This window comes from Nesoenas mayeri, assembly GCF_963082525.1.
Source record: "Nesoenas mayeri genome assembly, chromosome: 3".
Classification (NCBI taxonomy): Eukaryota; Metazoa; Chordata; class Aves; order Columbiformes; family Columbidae; genus Nesoenas; species Nesoenas mayeri.
In genome coordinates this window covers 77,925,391-77,941,728 of record NC_137544.1, presented here as the reverse complement: position 1 = coordinate 77,941,728, position 16,338 = coordinate 77,925,391, and the positions used below count along the sequence as shown (strand labels likewise).

The following is a 16,338-nucleotide window of genomic DNA, read 5'->3' as shown; positions in this document are numbered from 1 at the left end:
AAAAGCAGCAAGACAAAAACCAGGCTTCTCCTCCTACTTGTAGCCACAGAACGCCTGTTCAAAACAAGGGTAGATATATTGTACATCCACCATGCTGACACAATAGTTTCCCTTGGTCATGGTCCAGGGAAAGACACTGGACCCTCCACACCAGCACCAGGCCCCTGGTTCCCCTGCCCTGCAGCAACAACACCCCCATGAGCCATCCCTTTCTATATAGTCAGTTTCTGGTTTGTATTTTTAGGGCTTTACCCCATCATATGGGAGCTGCATACAGTCAACCTTCACTTCTTGCTCAGCCAATGTGTTGGCAATACAGTCCCACTCTATACAACCCCAGGGAAAAGACCCTGAACTAAGGCTGTGGAATTTCTCTTTCACAGTCATCGTACAACCTCCCCCCAAACCACAAATGCCCTGGTTCAGCCAGCTATAATTGCAGTGAAGGAAGTATTAATGAGGCTCAGATATAATTATCCCCAAGTAATCCTATGATAGCATTTTGCAGCAGCAGGAAAACACCCCCCTGAGCTTTGAATAACAAATGAAAAGAAACCCAACATTTTTGAGTTAATTATTTCTACTATGTTTATAATGCTAACCTAGTTTGCTTAATTATCCACTTGCACAGGTAGGCTTAATTAATAATCCTGCTGCTTGCTGCATACACATCATCACGCCTATTAATCATGCTGCATAAAGGAATTCCGATTTTCTTTAACTGGTTTTAGGGGTTTTTTGTACAGAATTTGTAACAGATTACTTTCTTGCCAGGATTCTTACCTTACCTTTAAATGCTCCAGTTGTTATTTACCTGGAGGATAAGGTTCAATGCTCTACACTGAAGCTGATCTGCAAGGTGATCCTTACTTTTCCAAGTGCAAAAAACCAACCTGTTTCCCCAAGTGATGTTGCTGTTCCCAACTTCATCACTGTGAGCAGCAGAGGAACTTGGCATTGTGCACATTCCCATAATTACTGGATGAAGAATAAGTCTAACTGGATTTGCTAAGTGAATGTGTTCCCCGCAATCAGGAGGAACAAGCAGGTGTTGAATATTTCTATTTGAATAGAAAACAGCTGCACTCTGCTGCTATACCTACTGTCAGTATGGGGCAGAGGAGGCAGCATTTACCTCTATTTGTTGCCTTGGTACCAGAAGATGACAGTGTTTTAAACAGTCATCATGAGAAGCTGTTGAAGGGAAAGGATTTGTTTTGGTATTCATTTCTCAGTTAAGGGAAGCAGATGCACACATTAAGTTTGCAGAAACAGAGCACATAACACATACACTTTAAGTTGTTCAAAAGATCGATTGCTTTCAATTAGCCTTACTCAAAAGGCACAGCTGAAGAGCAGAGTAGAAGTGTGATCCAGACTTCTGAGACTCTGATTTTGGGCCCTGTCCTAACAGATGCTGGGCAAATTACACCTTCCAGTTTTCCCCACCCAGAGAATTTTGAGACACACTTGGATTGGTTGGCAATGTTTCTCATCTGCACTTTGCAGTCAATGTTTTATTTGTTAGCAAGTTATTTGCCACAGAGAGAGCATCTACCTGCCCTTATTGGCTATTCTTCATCAAAATATGGGCATTTTCCATTCAACTTTGTCCACAGGTCTAAAAGATAGAAACTATGCTGAAGACTAGGGGTTTTGCTGGTTTTGTAACTGGCAGGAAATTAAAAGTATGCTGGTGTCTGGCCACGGTTTGAGTCCTGTCTTTCTACCCTTAAGAAAAAGAGGTTAAGAAATTGGGACTTTGCACCTTATCTGAAATATGTTCTCTTGAAGTAGAAGATTCCTCTTATGAATTATTCTGCCTTGTATGAGAAGACTCAGAGCTTTTAAGATCTATTCATTTCAAGCTTTTGTGCGATGAACTTTACTTCAAAATATTCCACTAATAGGAAAATCACTTGTAGTGTGAGAAATCCAAGGTGATACACAAAGCTCAAGTGTCCATTTAGGACACTTCTAGCTTAATAAAGAGGCTTATAATTTCTCAGTGATGGGCCATCCCGGAGATAAGCCAAGGATAAACTGGTTATCAAAAACACACTTCGACAAAAAAGTTTTGGCTTTGACAATTGTGCTTTTCTTTTGTCAAAAAATGTATTATGGGAAAGTCCCAACCTGCTCTGCTTCTAAAAGTAACTAAAGGCAATATATCATTGAAACAAAAGAGGCTGGCTGTGATCTCCTATAGGTCCCTGGTTGCTTGTGAACATCCCACCATTTGTGTACAAACACAGCAGGCAGGTTAAAGCCACAGTGACACTGAATGCTGCATGCTCAAAATAAATTATATATTTTTTAAAATAAAATGAAATGAAAAAAAAAATACTCTTAATTGAGACTTTGTAGAAAACACCTCATCGTGTCTTCTTGCTGATTAGCGTTAAAGGCAGAGAACTGCATTTTGGCTTGTTTAAAAAACTGACTCTTCGCATCACATGGTACTGCCAAGCAGCCACTCTTGAGTTCCTCCATCAACTGCTTTCCTCTGGAATTTGAAACCAGAGGCTTTAAACCGCACTTTCTTTGAACCTTATTGATGTCTCATATTCATAACTTCATGGCATGCAGATACTGTGGTGGTGATTGCTGGTTAAATGAACCATTTCTCCTACCAGATATGCAATGTACTACTGCACAATTTGTACTTTAAGGAGACAAGATTTGTGGTGTAGCTTTAGGCATTCAATTTCTGTAGCTCAGTTATGAGCCAAGGCTTTCTATACCATCACCACAGCCCCCAGAGACTGGTTGAGAGCTTGCTCCTCTTCCTTTTCACAGCAGGTGGTTATTTCTGCATAGAGTCAGATGCCTAAATCTAGATGATGGAACTAACTCTTCTCCCTCATCCTTATGTTTGACATTAATTTATTAAATCCTATCTCCACAGTAAAGATGGAGTAATTCCAAGAGAGAGTGCTACTCTGAAGAAGAACATGAAGTAACTATCTTGATATTTGGAGCAATAAGCTGTAACATCATTCTTCTTTAGGGAAGATTTGCATATTTGCTGCCCCCTCATAAATGGAGAGCAATCAGGTCATGCAGCTTTACAAGAGTAGTATTAAGCAGCAGTGGTTGAAATATAGAGTCCTTTTAATCAGACAAAAGAAAATACCTAGTGTCCTGATGAATTCAGGGTGGGGAAGAACAATGTGACAGCATTTGTTACATGAAACAGGGAATCAATGGTAAGTTTCTGTAGCTTTGACCAATCATTAGAATCTTTAAATAAAACCACCACTAAACTTTGTGTAGTTAACACAAAGTTAGCTACATGGCAATTACTGGTTAAATCATTGAAGCCAGGTGTAATTGGAATTATTCCTTACCAAGGTTAAACTTTAACTTGCAAGGAACCTGTGCTTTGAAAGAAAAGTATGTACAGCTGCCATGTATTCAGTTCCCAGGCTAAGAGTTACAGCTCCCCTTTGTGTGTGAAGCCGAGGCATTAACTCTACTGGCACTGTTGTTTACCACTGAAACACGGTGCCTTTGATCACAGCTCTCTAAGTGCTTTACAGAGAAGGATGGAATTGTTGTGCTCATCTTACTTACATCTACAGTGTAAGCTATAAAGAAGTTAAATGACACACTGCTCAAGATCAAATGCCAAACTTATCCTGGAACCAGGGTCTGATCTCCACTTTGCACTGCCTGCAGCTGCAACTTTCCTGCTGAACTCTTTGCACTGAACACTGCTGAAAAGTAAAGCTATTTCAGAAGATGCTGTTCAATGTTACATTTTCAAGACAAAGTATTAAACATGTCACAAAGTAAAAAGACAGCATTTATTTTAATCAAATGTAAGTAAAAGTTTTCAGAACGTTACATCCAATTGGCCTTTTAAAAAATATCTAGAGCTCCCAAAGTACTTGATTTTTTTCTTTATATATATAACCCCAAATGCAAATTAATTGGCTGCATCGATCCAATGCAATTACATAGGCACATTTTTAAAATCTTCCTTGAAACAGCTCTGTTAATTATTGTTGAAAGTAGCATGGGAGAGGTCACTGAACTGATAACACTTAGAGTGGTTTTAACTCTTTGATATCAGATGCCACTTTGGACAAGCCTACCTAGACAAGATCTTATACAAAAGACTCAGTCTAGCACATTAATTTCTTAACCTAGTGAGGAATATTTTAAGTAAGGATTGAATGGTGCAGTTGACAAAGGCACATACAAAAATAATAATAAGGCAACTTGGACATGAACCTAAAAATGAGGAGAAACATATCTATTTATAAATATAGTCACAGTAAAGCAAGGAGACAAAAAAGCAAATGAAACTAGTCTTAGAGGGTTGTATAAACCACAGTAAGGATGAGAAAGAGCCAAAAGTCTTAATACAATTTAAAAGATTATTATTCCATTTGCATAATTCAAGAAGTGTTTTGACCAGAATACAAATCATAGAAGACAAAGATTATTAAAAATGTGGATCATACAGATTTTTTTTTTTTTTACTTATCAAAGATTAATTTGCCTGCTCAGTAGTCCAAAATATAGGAACTACAGGTGTTGAAAAAAAACCCCAAACAACAACTTTGTGAACTTATTTCAAAAGGGGTCACCCCACGACCTCCCTTCCCCAAACTGACAAAACTAGACTTCAGCACCAGAAGGACTTGAAGTACAGGCTGAAAAAATATAAGGGAAAATAAGTTAGAAATTTTGGATTAAGGGCTTGGCTTCAAACTATTTTGGTATGGGAGAAATGGAATTATAGAAGACCAGGGACTTGGGTAAATTATGAATTCTTTATTGATACAAAATACAAGGTTAAAGTCTGTACAAAAAGAAGTTTAAAAAATGGCAAGAATATACGGAGACAAAATTAGATGAAACTGGAAGGAAAACCCCCAAGAAAGTCGTATTATAAATACGGTAGTAATAAAAACAAATAAACAAAAGTCCATAAGAAAAGTGGCAGACAGGCAAAGCCATTACTTCATTAGGTGATGCCAAGAAACTGTGAGTGTTGTCTGATCTGCATCCATCTTTCACAAAAGAGTCAGATGTTAAACAGTTACTAGCACAATTAAGACCAACAAGTAACAGTAAGACTTCAACTTAAGTAGGTAAAAAGCAGTCTAGAGAAAGCTTAGAAAGTGAAAGAAAACCAATATTACTAATTAGCTGGGCTTGATGAACTTTGTTCTGAAGGTTATCTGATTAGAGCAGTCATTTCTAAGAACGACAGGAAAGAGAAGACTGGAAAGAACAGATAGTGTTTTGATTTTGTGTGTGTGTGTGTGGAGGTGGTACACCCACCACAGACTAGCCAGCTCAACTTAATTTTTCCTTCAAATGTTTGAAAAGGCAACCACGACCCTTTGAAAAGCACCTCAAAGATGACAAGTAACAGCTTCTATGTGTTCAATAAGACTTGACAAATTAGACTTATTGCTATTTGAGACAAGATATTGAGCCTTCTAGCAACAGGAGAAGCAGCAAGTGGATTTTGAGAATGACAAGGCTTTTAGTACTGTCACAGATGATTCAAGTAAGGTCTCAGCTGGAGATTTTTGGACGCTGTTTTGCCTTCCTCCCAGATTGTGAAGGCAATACATTTTGAATGCCCCAGAAAGAGATCAGAGCTCTAGGAAGTTATTCAGGAAGAAACACTGAAGTAATTGTATGGGTTACCCTAGTAAAGAAAAAATAAGGTGGAATATGATAAACCTAAAGACTTTCAGCAATAAGGATAGAAACAATCAATTCCCTTGTTGTTGCAAGTAAATATTTCTCTCATGGACGAGCCACACTCTTGGAGCATCAGCCAAGCCAGTGTTGTGAAAAGCTCAGTCTACAACACAGGTGAAAAACTTCCACTTAGCTATGTTTGGCAATGGATGACTATAAAACTCTTCTGCAGTGTATTCTACAGGATCAGCTTTGATCCTTTGAGTTCCTTGCAAGCAGAAAAGCTAATTGGCTTGCATTACAAGATTTACATATTGATAGATTTCCATATGAAGTATGTGTATCTCATTAATCTCATTTGCTTCTCATGCTCAGTCCTGAACTGCTGTTTTTAGTGTATTTTATTGTACAATAAATGCTTCTGTGGATTACAGGATCTCCTGGTTGTTTCACTGTTAGCAGCAAGGTAAACTTAAATTTGACTATATAGAAAAGGAGAAAGTGAAGAGAAAGCTGTCCTGCTTAGGCTTCTTTACAACTGTAACCCAGCCTCATCCTGTCTTGACTTCCACAGGTATTCAGAAAAAAATCATCAGGTATCCAAAAAAAAAACCAAACAAACCAACCAACCAAACAAAAAACAACCACCTAAAAAACCAAGCACCACAATCATTGCTCACAAAAGCTGAGGTAATTCTTTTTTTGAAAAGCATTCACTATATAGATTAATAATACATAGACGTTTACACAGTGCTTTTTATCAGAGAACTACCTTCAGCAATACCTGTTGGGGTACATATAAAATAACGGAATAATTTAGGTTGGAAAAGGCCTTCAAGGTCATCAAGTCAAACTGCTAACCTAGCACTGCCAAGTCCACCACTAAACCACATCACTTCTGTCTTTTAAACACCTCCAGGGATGGTGACTCAACCACTTCCCTGGGCAGCCTATTTCAGCGCTTCACAACCTTTTCAGTGAAGGCATTTTTCCTAATACTCAATCTAAACCTGCCATGGTGCTACTTGAGGCCATTTCATCTTGTCCTATCACTTGTTACTCGGGAGAAGAGACCAACACCCTCCATGCTATGGCCTCCTTTCAGGTAGTTGTAGACAGCTATAAGGTCTCCTCTCAGCCTCCTTTTCTCCAGGCTAAACAGCCCTAGTTCCCTCAGCTGCTCCTCATTGTACTTGTTCTCCAGGACCCTCACCAGCTTTGTTGCCCTTCTCTGGACTCTCTCTAGCACCTCATTGTCTTTCTTGTAGTGAGGGGCCCAAAGCCAAACACGGGATTTGAGATGGGGCCTCACCAGTGCCAAGCACAAGGGCACAATCACTTCTCTAGTCCTGCTGGCTACACTGTTCCTGATACAAGACAGGATGCTGTTGGCCTTCTTGGTCACCTGGGCACACTGCTGGCTCATATCCAGCACTCTGACCAGTGCACTCAAAATAGCTTAAATCACTGGACAATATACATCTAGCATATGTCTTTGACTTATATAGACTACTGGCCTGATTCCTCTCACAACTACCTCTCTCCATCAGGCACAGAAAAAAACTTGCATCCCTCTGACTGTTAATAACATTTATCAGGCAGAATAAGTGGCATCTCCCGCAAGGAACAAACATCACTTTCAGTCTGGAAGGCAGCAGAGTAAAAAGGCTTTGAAAAATGTTATTGTCTAATCCCATCTACCATAAAACGGAGTTTAGAAGCTTTTGAATTATTCAAGTAATTTGCAAAACAGTTAAGGGGAATGAATAGTCCTGTTCATTTCTGTTTTCTCCTGGGCCCCAAATATGCAGACTCCCACCTGCTTTCATACTGATTGGCAAGCCCTCAGCTGACTAGACTATTCATAGTGACTACTGCTACATCAAAGATCTAAGCTAGGTACATCTGAAGCCTTGGCAGGGAGAAAGGACAACATAGTGCTTATGTAAATTTTCTGGCATGCAAAGAACTGGGCAGCTACAAGAGGCCTGGCTGCGTCAGACACCTTGCTTTGGAGAAATGTTAACAGCTTTCTGCCAAGAAGCTCACTGCTGTGGCCCTTCCGTCTCCCCTTTGGAGACCAGAGCATTCATGAACGTCTTCAGCAGACACGAGATCCAAGTTGTCAGACTCTGTAACTGCACACTTTGGTGTGGTGGGAGAAAAGACTGATATTCTCAGATATAATGCAAATGTTTTTTAAAAGTCTATTTAGCAGTGTTGCAGAGCATGAGTCTCCGTATTAATGATCACCAGTAGGAGTAACACCAAATTCAACATTTAGCTGGAGTTTGACTACTGCAGTCACCCAGGCTGAATTGATCACGCTGCTTTTAAAGCAAACGGTGAAGATTTTGGACAGATAAAAGCTGTTACATTAAGAAGCACTGAACCTGGCCATCCTGATGCCAGATCTCAACTACTGGAAGCAATTCACTAAAGCCTAGGTGTGAGAAGGGTGACCATGCCTTTATTTTTAAATGGGGAAAAAAAAAAAAAAGCAAGCATCTTTGAAAGTAATTGAAGAATAGCAATTACCTATATCACTTAGGAAAATATTTTACATGACATGAATAAAACATGAGATGGTATTAAGTACAATTTGCTTAAATGTCACCAGGTTACCCATGGAGTACCCCACGGGCTGATAGTAGGGCTGATAGTGTTTATCATCTCCATTAATGACCTGGATGCTGGGACAGGGTGTACCCTGAGCATGTTTGCAGATTATATGAAACTGTGAGGAGTGGCTGATGTACCAGATAGTTTTGCTGCCATTCAGAGAAACCTGGACAGGCTGGAAAACTTAGCTTAGTGGAATCTCAGGAACTGGAAATGCATTTGGCAAGGAACAGCCACATGCACCAGTATACACTGCGGGCCAACCATCTGGGAAGCAGCTTTGCAGAAAAGGACCTGAGGACCCTGGTGAACAACAAGCTGAACATAAGCCAGCAATGTGTCCTTACAGCAAAGAAGGTCAATGGTGTTCTGCATTAGGAGTGGTGCCGGCAGGTTGAGGGAGGTTATCCTTCTCTGCTGCTTACCACTGGTGAGGCCATACCTGGAGTGTTGGGTCCAGGTCTGGGCTCCCCTGTATAAGAAAGACATGGACAAATCCAGTGCAGGGCCACAAATACAATTAAAGGACTCGAACATCTTTTGTATGTGGAAAGGCCAAGAGGGCTGGGGCTGTTTAAGCTGAAGAAGGCTCCAAGAGGATCTTATCTTTCTTTATAAATATCTGATAAAGGAGGAATGAAGAGGAAGCCAGACTCTTCTCAGTAGTGTTCAGTGACAGGACAAGAGGCAATGGGCACAAACTAATAAAACCCCAGGAAATTCAATCTGAACATGAGAAAATGTTTCCACTGAGACGGTGGTCAAACCCAAACATTACCCAGCGAAGCTGTGGAGTCTCCACCTGTGGAGATACTCAAAAATAAACTGGACAAGGTCTTGGGCAACCTGCTCCAGCAGAGGGATTTGGACTGTTTTATCTGCAGATGTCTCTTACAACCTAAATGATCCCATGATTGTGTGAAAGTAAATCTACCGTACTGTTGATCTATCCTTCAGCCTATTAGAACAAGCAGCATTTCTTTTGGTTAAAAAAAGGTATTTCATCAAACTAGCAAGGTCATAGAGTCATAGAGAATACTGGATTTCTAACAGCATTGAGATGACTAACTTATATTTGGGTTGCTCATTTTTATTTATGTTCAGGAAAAATCCATTTAATCCAGAGTCTCATTAGCTCCTCATAATGCATGCACTGTATTGATCTGATGAGTTATACTGAAAAGGGAGGTGGCTAGTGAGAATGGGATCTTTTCCACTTCCACAAACTTGTACATACATCTTAATACTACCATTATGACACTATGCATAAATAAACTGCCTGTGCATCTTGTCTTATAATCTGGGCTTGATGCTGACACTCACAGGCCACATAAATATTCATTCTCCAGCCAGCCTCACCAAAAGCTCTATGCAGGCATATCTTTGTAAGACTAGGCTTTCAGCTTCGAATTTCACTCTACCGCTGGAGACTTCACTGTGTCTTGCCTGTTGCCACTGTGGAAACGGATCCTTCCTGTTCTCCCTGCTGAAAGACAGGCGGATGTGCCTGTGACATGACGGGGGAATAGAAGAGGGAAGTTCACAGAAGAAGGTGTTAGAAAATATTACAAAGAAAATACGGCTTTGTTTGCCTAATAAATCTAACCAAACAAAAAACCCAAAGTACTACTCCCCCGCTCCCCAACAAAATAAACAAATAAAAACCCCACAAAACACAACAAACTCTCCCCCACCAAAACTCCATGAGAGAATTGTTATTCCTTACCTGTATTCTTGGTTCTGAATCAGATGCAAAATTTATTTATACCCACTGCTCTACCTCCTCTAAGATATCCAGCAAACATTGTAAAAGCATCAAAAGACATATTATGGTCACATGAAGGAAGGAAGAAGCTTATTACCATAAGTTTCTGCCTACATCAATTGCAAGAAATTACAGGAACATTCATGCTACTGTACTGGATAATTAATCTTAGAGTAATAATTACATTCTAATGTTCCAAGAATACGCTGGCTGTAGTCTACATCTCTGGGTTATTCACCAAAGCACTCCTTTGTACATGTTAGGAAAGCAATAAAATATGTTTTTTGAGAAAATTCAGGTCACTTTGCAATACAGTAGCTACAAAACATTTATTTGTTTTATTTAAAAACATCTAAATCATCAGGTTTTGTACAACAGTATGTCAAGTGTTTATCTTAATCTTTGCAGTGTAAGCACCTTCAGTTTTATGCTAAAACAATTGACATAATTTATTATTTGGTCAGGCTATTAACCTACATTGAAATAAATATATTTTTAACCAAGACAGATCACTTAATGCATACCAGATTACCAGACCTTTATAGAAAGCTTATCTGGTGACAAGTGAAACACAAACCATGAAACCACGATTACAAGAATTTTTTCTTTTTTCTTTTTTTTTTAAATTTAAGTGAAGACTGGCCAATAATTTTAAACTATAAAAACAATGGTAAAGCACTACAGAACTATAGCTTAAAAAAATCTGCATCACATAAGAGAAATATTCAAGATGGCTTAGCTAAACTGTCTCAGAAGAAGAGGTGGAATACAAACTCCTAAATTAGTTACAACACACTGGGCTGGTCATATCATATGTCCCACTCTTACGGGAAATTATTGACTGAACAGGAATAGAAATCTTTGTTTAATTACAAGAGACATAAGCCACTGATAAGTGAAAACAACATAGCTCACAAACGGCTTTTTGTACTGATATCATTGATTACAAAACATGGGGTGCAAAATTCAACATTTAAAATTATGTAAACCTTATAAGTACAGAACAGAAGTTTACAAGTCAAATACTTCAGCACCTGAGATTTTCCTGTAGAAAGTCAGTACTTTCTTCAGAAACACATAATACAATCAACTCCTTTTCCCTCAGTATTACACAGAAATAATTGATAAAGAAAGAGTTGAAACATGCATAATGCTCCAAAATTCTAACTAACTTTGAAGACAAATCTGCTGTCAAGCTATACTTAAAATGTGATCCATGTGCATCACCTAGTTGACTTTATTTTATGAAAATATTTTGTATTCAAACTGGAATAGACTTCATCTATTAGTGTTCTGGTGAAATTAAAGGTCACAGAAAAGACAAAGAACACTATGCAGCTTGAATCATGTTGACAAAGAACTAAGAATACTGAAATAGAAACAGGTTTGAACAAAATGTAATAATTTAACCTGCTATGCAAGCATTTAGTTTTACAGACAACTAGTGGTTATGTCTTTATTTTGGCACACTAATACTCTAAGGAAATCCTTTTCTATTTTCACTTCAAGAGCTGGTAAATTGCATTTTATGTGTTCTGCCCTGGGTCATTAACACTTCTTGATTTTGTATGTGCCATTATCTGCCATCCTCAATGTAGCCACTGTACTGCATACCAGTCTTAGAATACAAACTTTATTATTTAATCCCTTGGTTTTGAAGCTTTAAGCAGTTGTGTATTCTACTTAACAACTGAACTCCCAGATCCCAGAGCAAAAGAGAAAACATTTAAAACAAAGGTCTCAACAAAACAGTGTTCTCACGGCAACACAGCAAGACAGTAGTTTTGTTCTAACATTATCTAATTTTATTTATGAGGACTACTTAAATGTCAAATGATATGCAAAATTAAGACTTCAAATACTGGAATGTGAGGGATGTTATTTTCATTCTAGAAATGCTTTCATCAAGGAAAGTATACTGTACATCTGGTTTTATTTAATCACTTACTTAGTGATACTGTAAAAAATTAAACTGTGTTATCAAGCTTAAGTGTTCATCCCCCCACAATTAACTACTTGGAATTTTCTGGAAGCTTTCTATCACTGAAATCCAGTCAAGCATTTCTGGTTTTGTTCTTTAATTCCTGAATGTGACTAACTGGTCAACCAGTAGTAACTTCAAGAAGAAAAGCTGCAGAGATTATGTTGAAAGATTTAATATTAAATTATTGCAGTTTTAACATTTGAGTGCAGTAAAACGCGCTGTTGGCTCACTTAAAATCAAAACCAATCGTCCTTAAACCCCATCATCTTTCCTCAATACAAGGTGCAGCAGAGTTTAAAAAACAAGAAGGGGGACAAACCCCTCCACAAACAACAAAAAATCCCAAACCAAGAATATTGTTTTCGGTGCAAACACTGTAGTCTTCAAAAGGTTAAGAGTACAAATATTTATGTTCCAGTGTATCCTTACCCACAAGGAATGTTGTTTCACATTAGAAAGTATGTCAAATACCTTTCATCCAATCGCAACACTAAAGTTTACCCTCTCAAATCGATATTGTGCTGAAACCAAAGTGTTTGTACAAGCAGTGTAACTTTCTGGAGAAACTCATCCACACAGTTGAAAGTTCTCACAGAAACCAAGGGCAAAGACTGCAAACGCAGCTGCTGGTCCTTAGCCAATTTCAGCATCAAATGCCAAAGAATAACCAGCTACTTAATGAGCAGTGACCAGAGCCTCCTGCACCAGCACCTCCAACCCCAGCCCCCTCCTTTCCCAATTCTACAAGCCCCAGAGGCAGCCCGCAGACAACCACGTCTTCAGCGAAACTCTCATTGATGGAACACAACCTTTACTGCATGTCATTATTTTTTTCAACGCGTAAAATTTCTAGCAAACCCCCCTCAAACCTAAAGAAAACTTCTGTGATGCTGCAGAGAGAGGTGGGCATATTATTTTAGCCATTAAAAATATGTTTATAAAGATCACCTAGAATACTATTTTGCAGCATTGTGCTTTTAGAGTTACTAGTTGGGATTCCAAGGAACACTTGAAAAAGGCACCAACTACACCTTCTTTATTAGCTGCCCATTTTAATAATTGTGGTACTATTTGTCACAGTACATCAGAAAACAGCAGCACAAAGCATTAGATGGACAAGAATTTTATATTTGTCCCCCTTTAAAAAGCAAACATTTTTAAAATGAAAGGCACTCACGACAGAAACTCTCTCTCCAGTTCATATATAGATGGCCGACAAGTTTTGCTCTTCATTCTACACAAAGGCACAGTACAGTCTCTGTTTTGACCTTCCACATCAATATCAAGTAATGAGGGCATGTGGCAGTTAGTTCTTTCCTCTGTATCTGGACCTACATTGCCCTCTAAACATTCAGAGTCTTTAGAGTTTGGTTTACTAACACGTGGAATAATCTGCCATGCATCAATTCTACTTCTTATAGAAGAAGGTCGAGGCCTTGATATAATATTGACAGTGCTTTGCTTTTCAGTTGAAGTACTCCTGTGATTGCTTCTTTGTTGAACAGATGGAGAGTTAAGAATTCCAGTAAATGATAAAACTGGTAACGTGGAGACATCACTGGTTGAAGCAAATCCATTAGCTAGGGGAAAGGAAAGGCCAAACAAACAAGAGAGACAATTTAAACCATGCAACTTCTTGATTTCTTTGCCATTTGTAAATCTGAGTTGCAATAAAACACTAGCGGTGTGTGGTTTTTTGGTGTTTTGTTGGTGGTGGGCTTTTTCCCTACCAGAAAAATTAAGAGGCAGGTACATTTTTGGGGAATCTCTTAAGGATGGACCAGCAGTGCTCAAATAGCATTTTTGTATCTATACTCTCTGCTACAGTCTGTAACAATTTATTTTGTTATCGCTACAAAACAGATATAGAGCAAAGGCACCATTGACCCAGAATGAATATTAGTTCTCGAATAAAGCCCCAGAAATCTGTCCAGTTATTATGAGTAACTACATATGCATAGAGTACCATGAAAAATATTATATTTAAGCCACTGTAGAACACCTGTATTGAAATTTAGAGCTTCTTTTCAAAAACTTGTTAATCATGAACTTATCCATTTACATGGAAACCCGATTTAAAGCCCTTTATTTCGGGTTAAAATTTTATCAACAGTTTAACTTAATGATTCATGGAACACATGACATATCTTCTAGCTCAAGCAAGCAAATCAAAACTTACCACTCTTGTTTTTCTTGAAGTTAATAAATGTGCGGTACTAAAATTATACTCATTCACTCACCTATGCAGACTCAAACTATATTAAATAAGTGTAGTCTCAGGAAGTCCCCAACTACATAATGCATGCACCTGAAAGTGTCAGTTTATTTCAGACATAATGCTAATATTCTACATGTCACAAAAAGCAGGTTCTCAACGACATTAAAAGACCGGGGAAACCTATTTTTGCAATACCTGAGAAAAACAGATATTGCCTTAAAATGAACCATCTATTCTCCTTAAATCTCTGTATACACACCCACTACTATTCCACATGCAGGTAGCTTTTTTAGGGTTCAGTCACAGATGGCTCACCCACATACAGTTATGATGGTGGTTGCTCAGCTAACACATAACAGTGTAACAAAAATCTTAGCAACTCACGGTGAATGGTTAGTTTCCTTACATTTTGTTTCTATACTTAAAAATCCCCTATACTTGAAGTCCTTAATTACCTACCTGTGGTCTGAAAATTGTTCCCATCTGATAAGGTTCGTCTGTGACCCAACACTCTTGACTTCGTCGAGGAATCATTTGGCACATTTTGAAATTCTTGTTTCAGGCAATGGTTAAAAGGCTGATTTTTTAATCGCGTAGAAACTGTGTTAGAAGCCAGCTGTATCCTCTGTTCTCTCTTACTTTCAGAATTTGCAGATGAAAAGTCATCAGTGGAACTACATGGACCACAATCACCAATCACAGTGCTTACAAACGCATCTTCAGTGTCAGGTTGAAGTAAGCATTTTGTGGAAATGGAGGGCATAGAAAGGAGATTCACAGTATTTGCAGCTGGGCTTAAGGATGGAATACTTGTTTCCTCTTTCTTGGACTGCAGTCTTGTAGGGCTGGCACTCCTACGAAACTTTGAAGCACGCTGGAATATTCCATCACGCTTCTTCTTCTCATCTTTAGGCAAGAGTTCATCTGGACCCTGCGATTTGTTCAGCTCTCTGATATCTAAGCCCAGGGCAACAGATGCGAGGAGGACAGCACACCCATACAGCACAGAATCCGTCTTCTTTTTCTGCAGCGTCCTGCTCAGACTGTTTGTAGGTGTCATTTGAGGAGTACTATTTGTAGAACTAGCAGAGGTTCCTTCTTCAAAGCTCTCGTGTTCTACTGTGTTCTCTCCCTGATCATCTTTCCAAAGAGGTAGATTAATATAGGCCTGATTCGGCAACTTAATTGGCTTTGGTCTTTTACTGTCCAAACCTTCAGGGAGAAATTTCTTCTCAGTACAGACACCTAGAAAAAATCATGGTATACTTTAAGATTGCAATTCAGCTATTTTGCTATGTCATGTCTGCGTATATACACCATTACTTCTTTTCACTCGCAAGTGTTAATCTTGAGGTACACCATATGCCCTTTTAAATGCCGTCAGAAGCTCAGAGACTCTCATTGTAAGATTCAAAAACACATTCTAAGCCTAAACCTCTTCATGTTTTCTTGACAGTCTGTAAAATAGCAGAAGGACCATTTAGCTACAATCTTATCTTTTCAGCAACTCAAAAGGATTTGCAAAGCTTTACAAACAAAATGAGAAATATTTGTGTGTATGGATTACAATGAAGTAATTGACTATACACAAACTGGTAGATACGGAACACATTCTTTACAACACTTTCAATTAAGTGAGTTACTAGAACTTTTTCCAATTAATTCATTAGGCCATGGTGGTCTGCAGTAAAAAGTAAATTGGACATCTCATACCTAATGACATACAAAATTTGACTTATATGAGTTATTCCACTATAAACTACTGAATTCTACAGAATAAAAATAAATGCAAATATGTAATCTTCTCTGTATGTAGGGGTGTAGTAGCAAGCTAATCACATACTGTGATTAGCTTGCTACTACACCCCTACATACAGAGAATGATTCTATAAAATTATTATTTGTGAAGCCTTGATTTATACCCCTACCAGTATATACCAAGATGAAAACACCTTTTTCATAAGGGGCAGGGGGAAGCAGCAAAAAGCAGTGTTTAAGCAGCATACTGTTTCCTCCTCCAGGTGGCATCAACCTAGCTGCTGGTATGGACACCACATTATATGACAGTTTTTTCCTGAC

The 16,338-nt window shown here is 38.5% G+C and overlaps 1 protein-coding gene across 1 annotated transcript in view; it reads right to left on the bottom strand.

Moving 5' to 3' along the window:
* Window positions 1-13,214: 13,214 nt before the first annotated feature.
* MAP3K21 (mitogen-activated protein kinase kinase kinase 21) overlaps window positions 13,215-16,338 on the bottom strand; it is a gene marked incomplete at both ends in the record, with an annotated part of 40,261 nt that continues 37,137 nt past the window's right edge. The window contains 2 exon segments of the mRNA XM_080342786.1: window positions 13,215-13,621; window positions 14,719-15,504. Coding sequence (XP_080198912.1) covers window positions 13,215-13,621; window positions 14,719-15,504 — 1,193 coding nt within the window.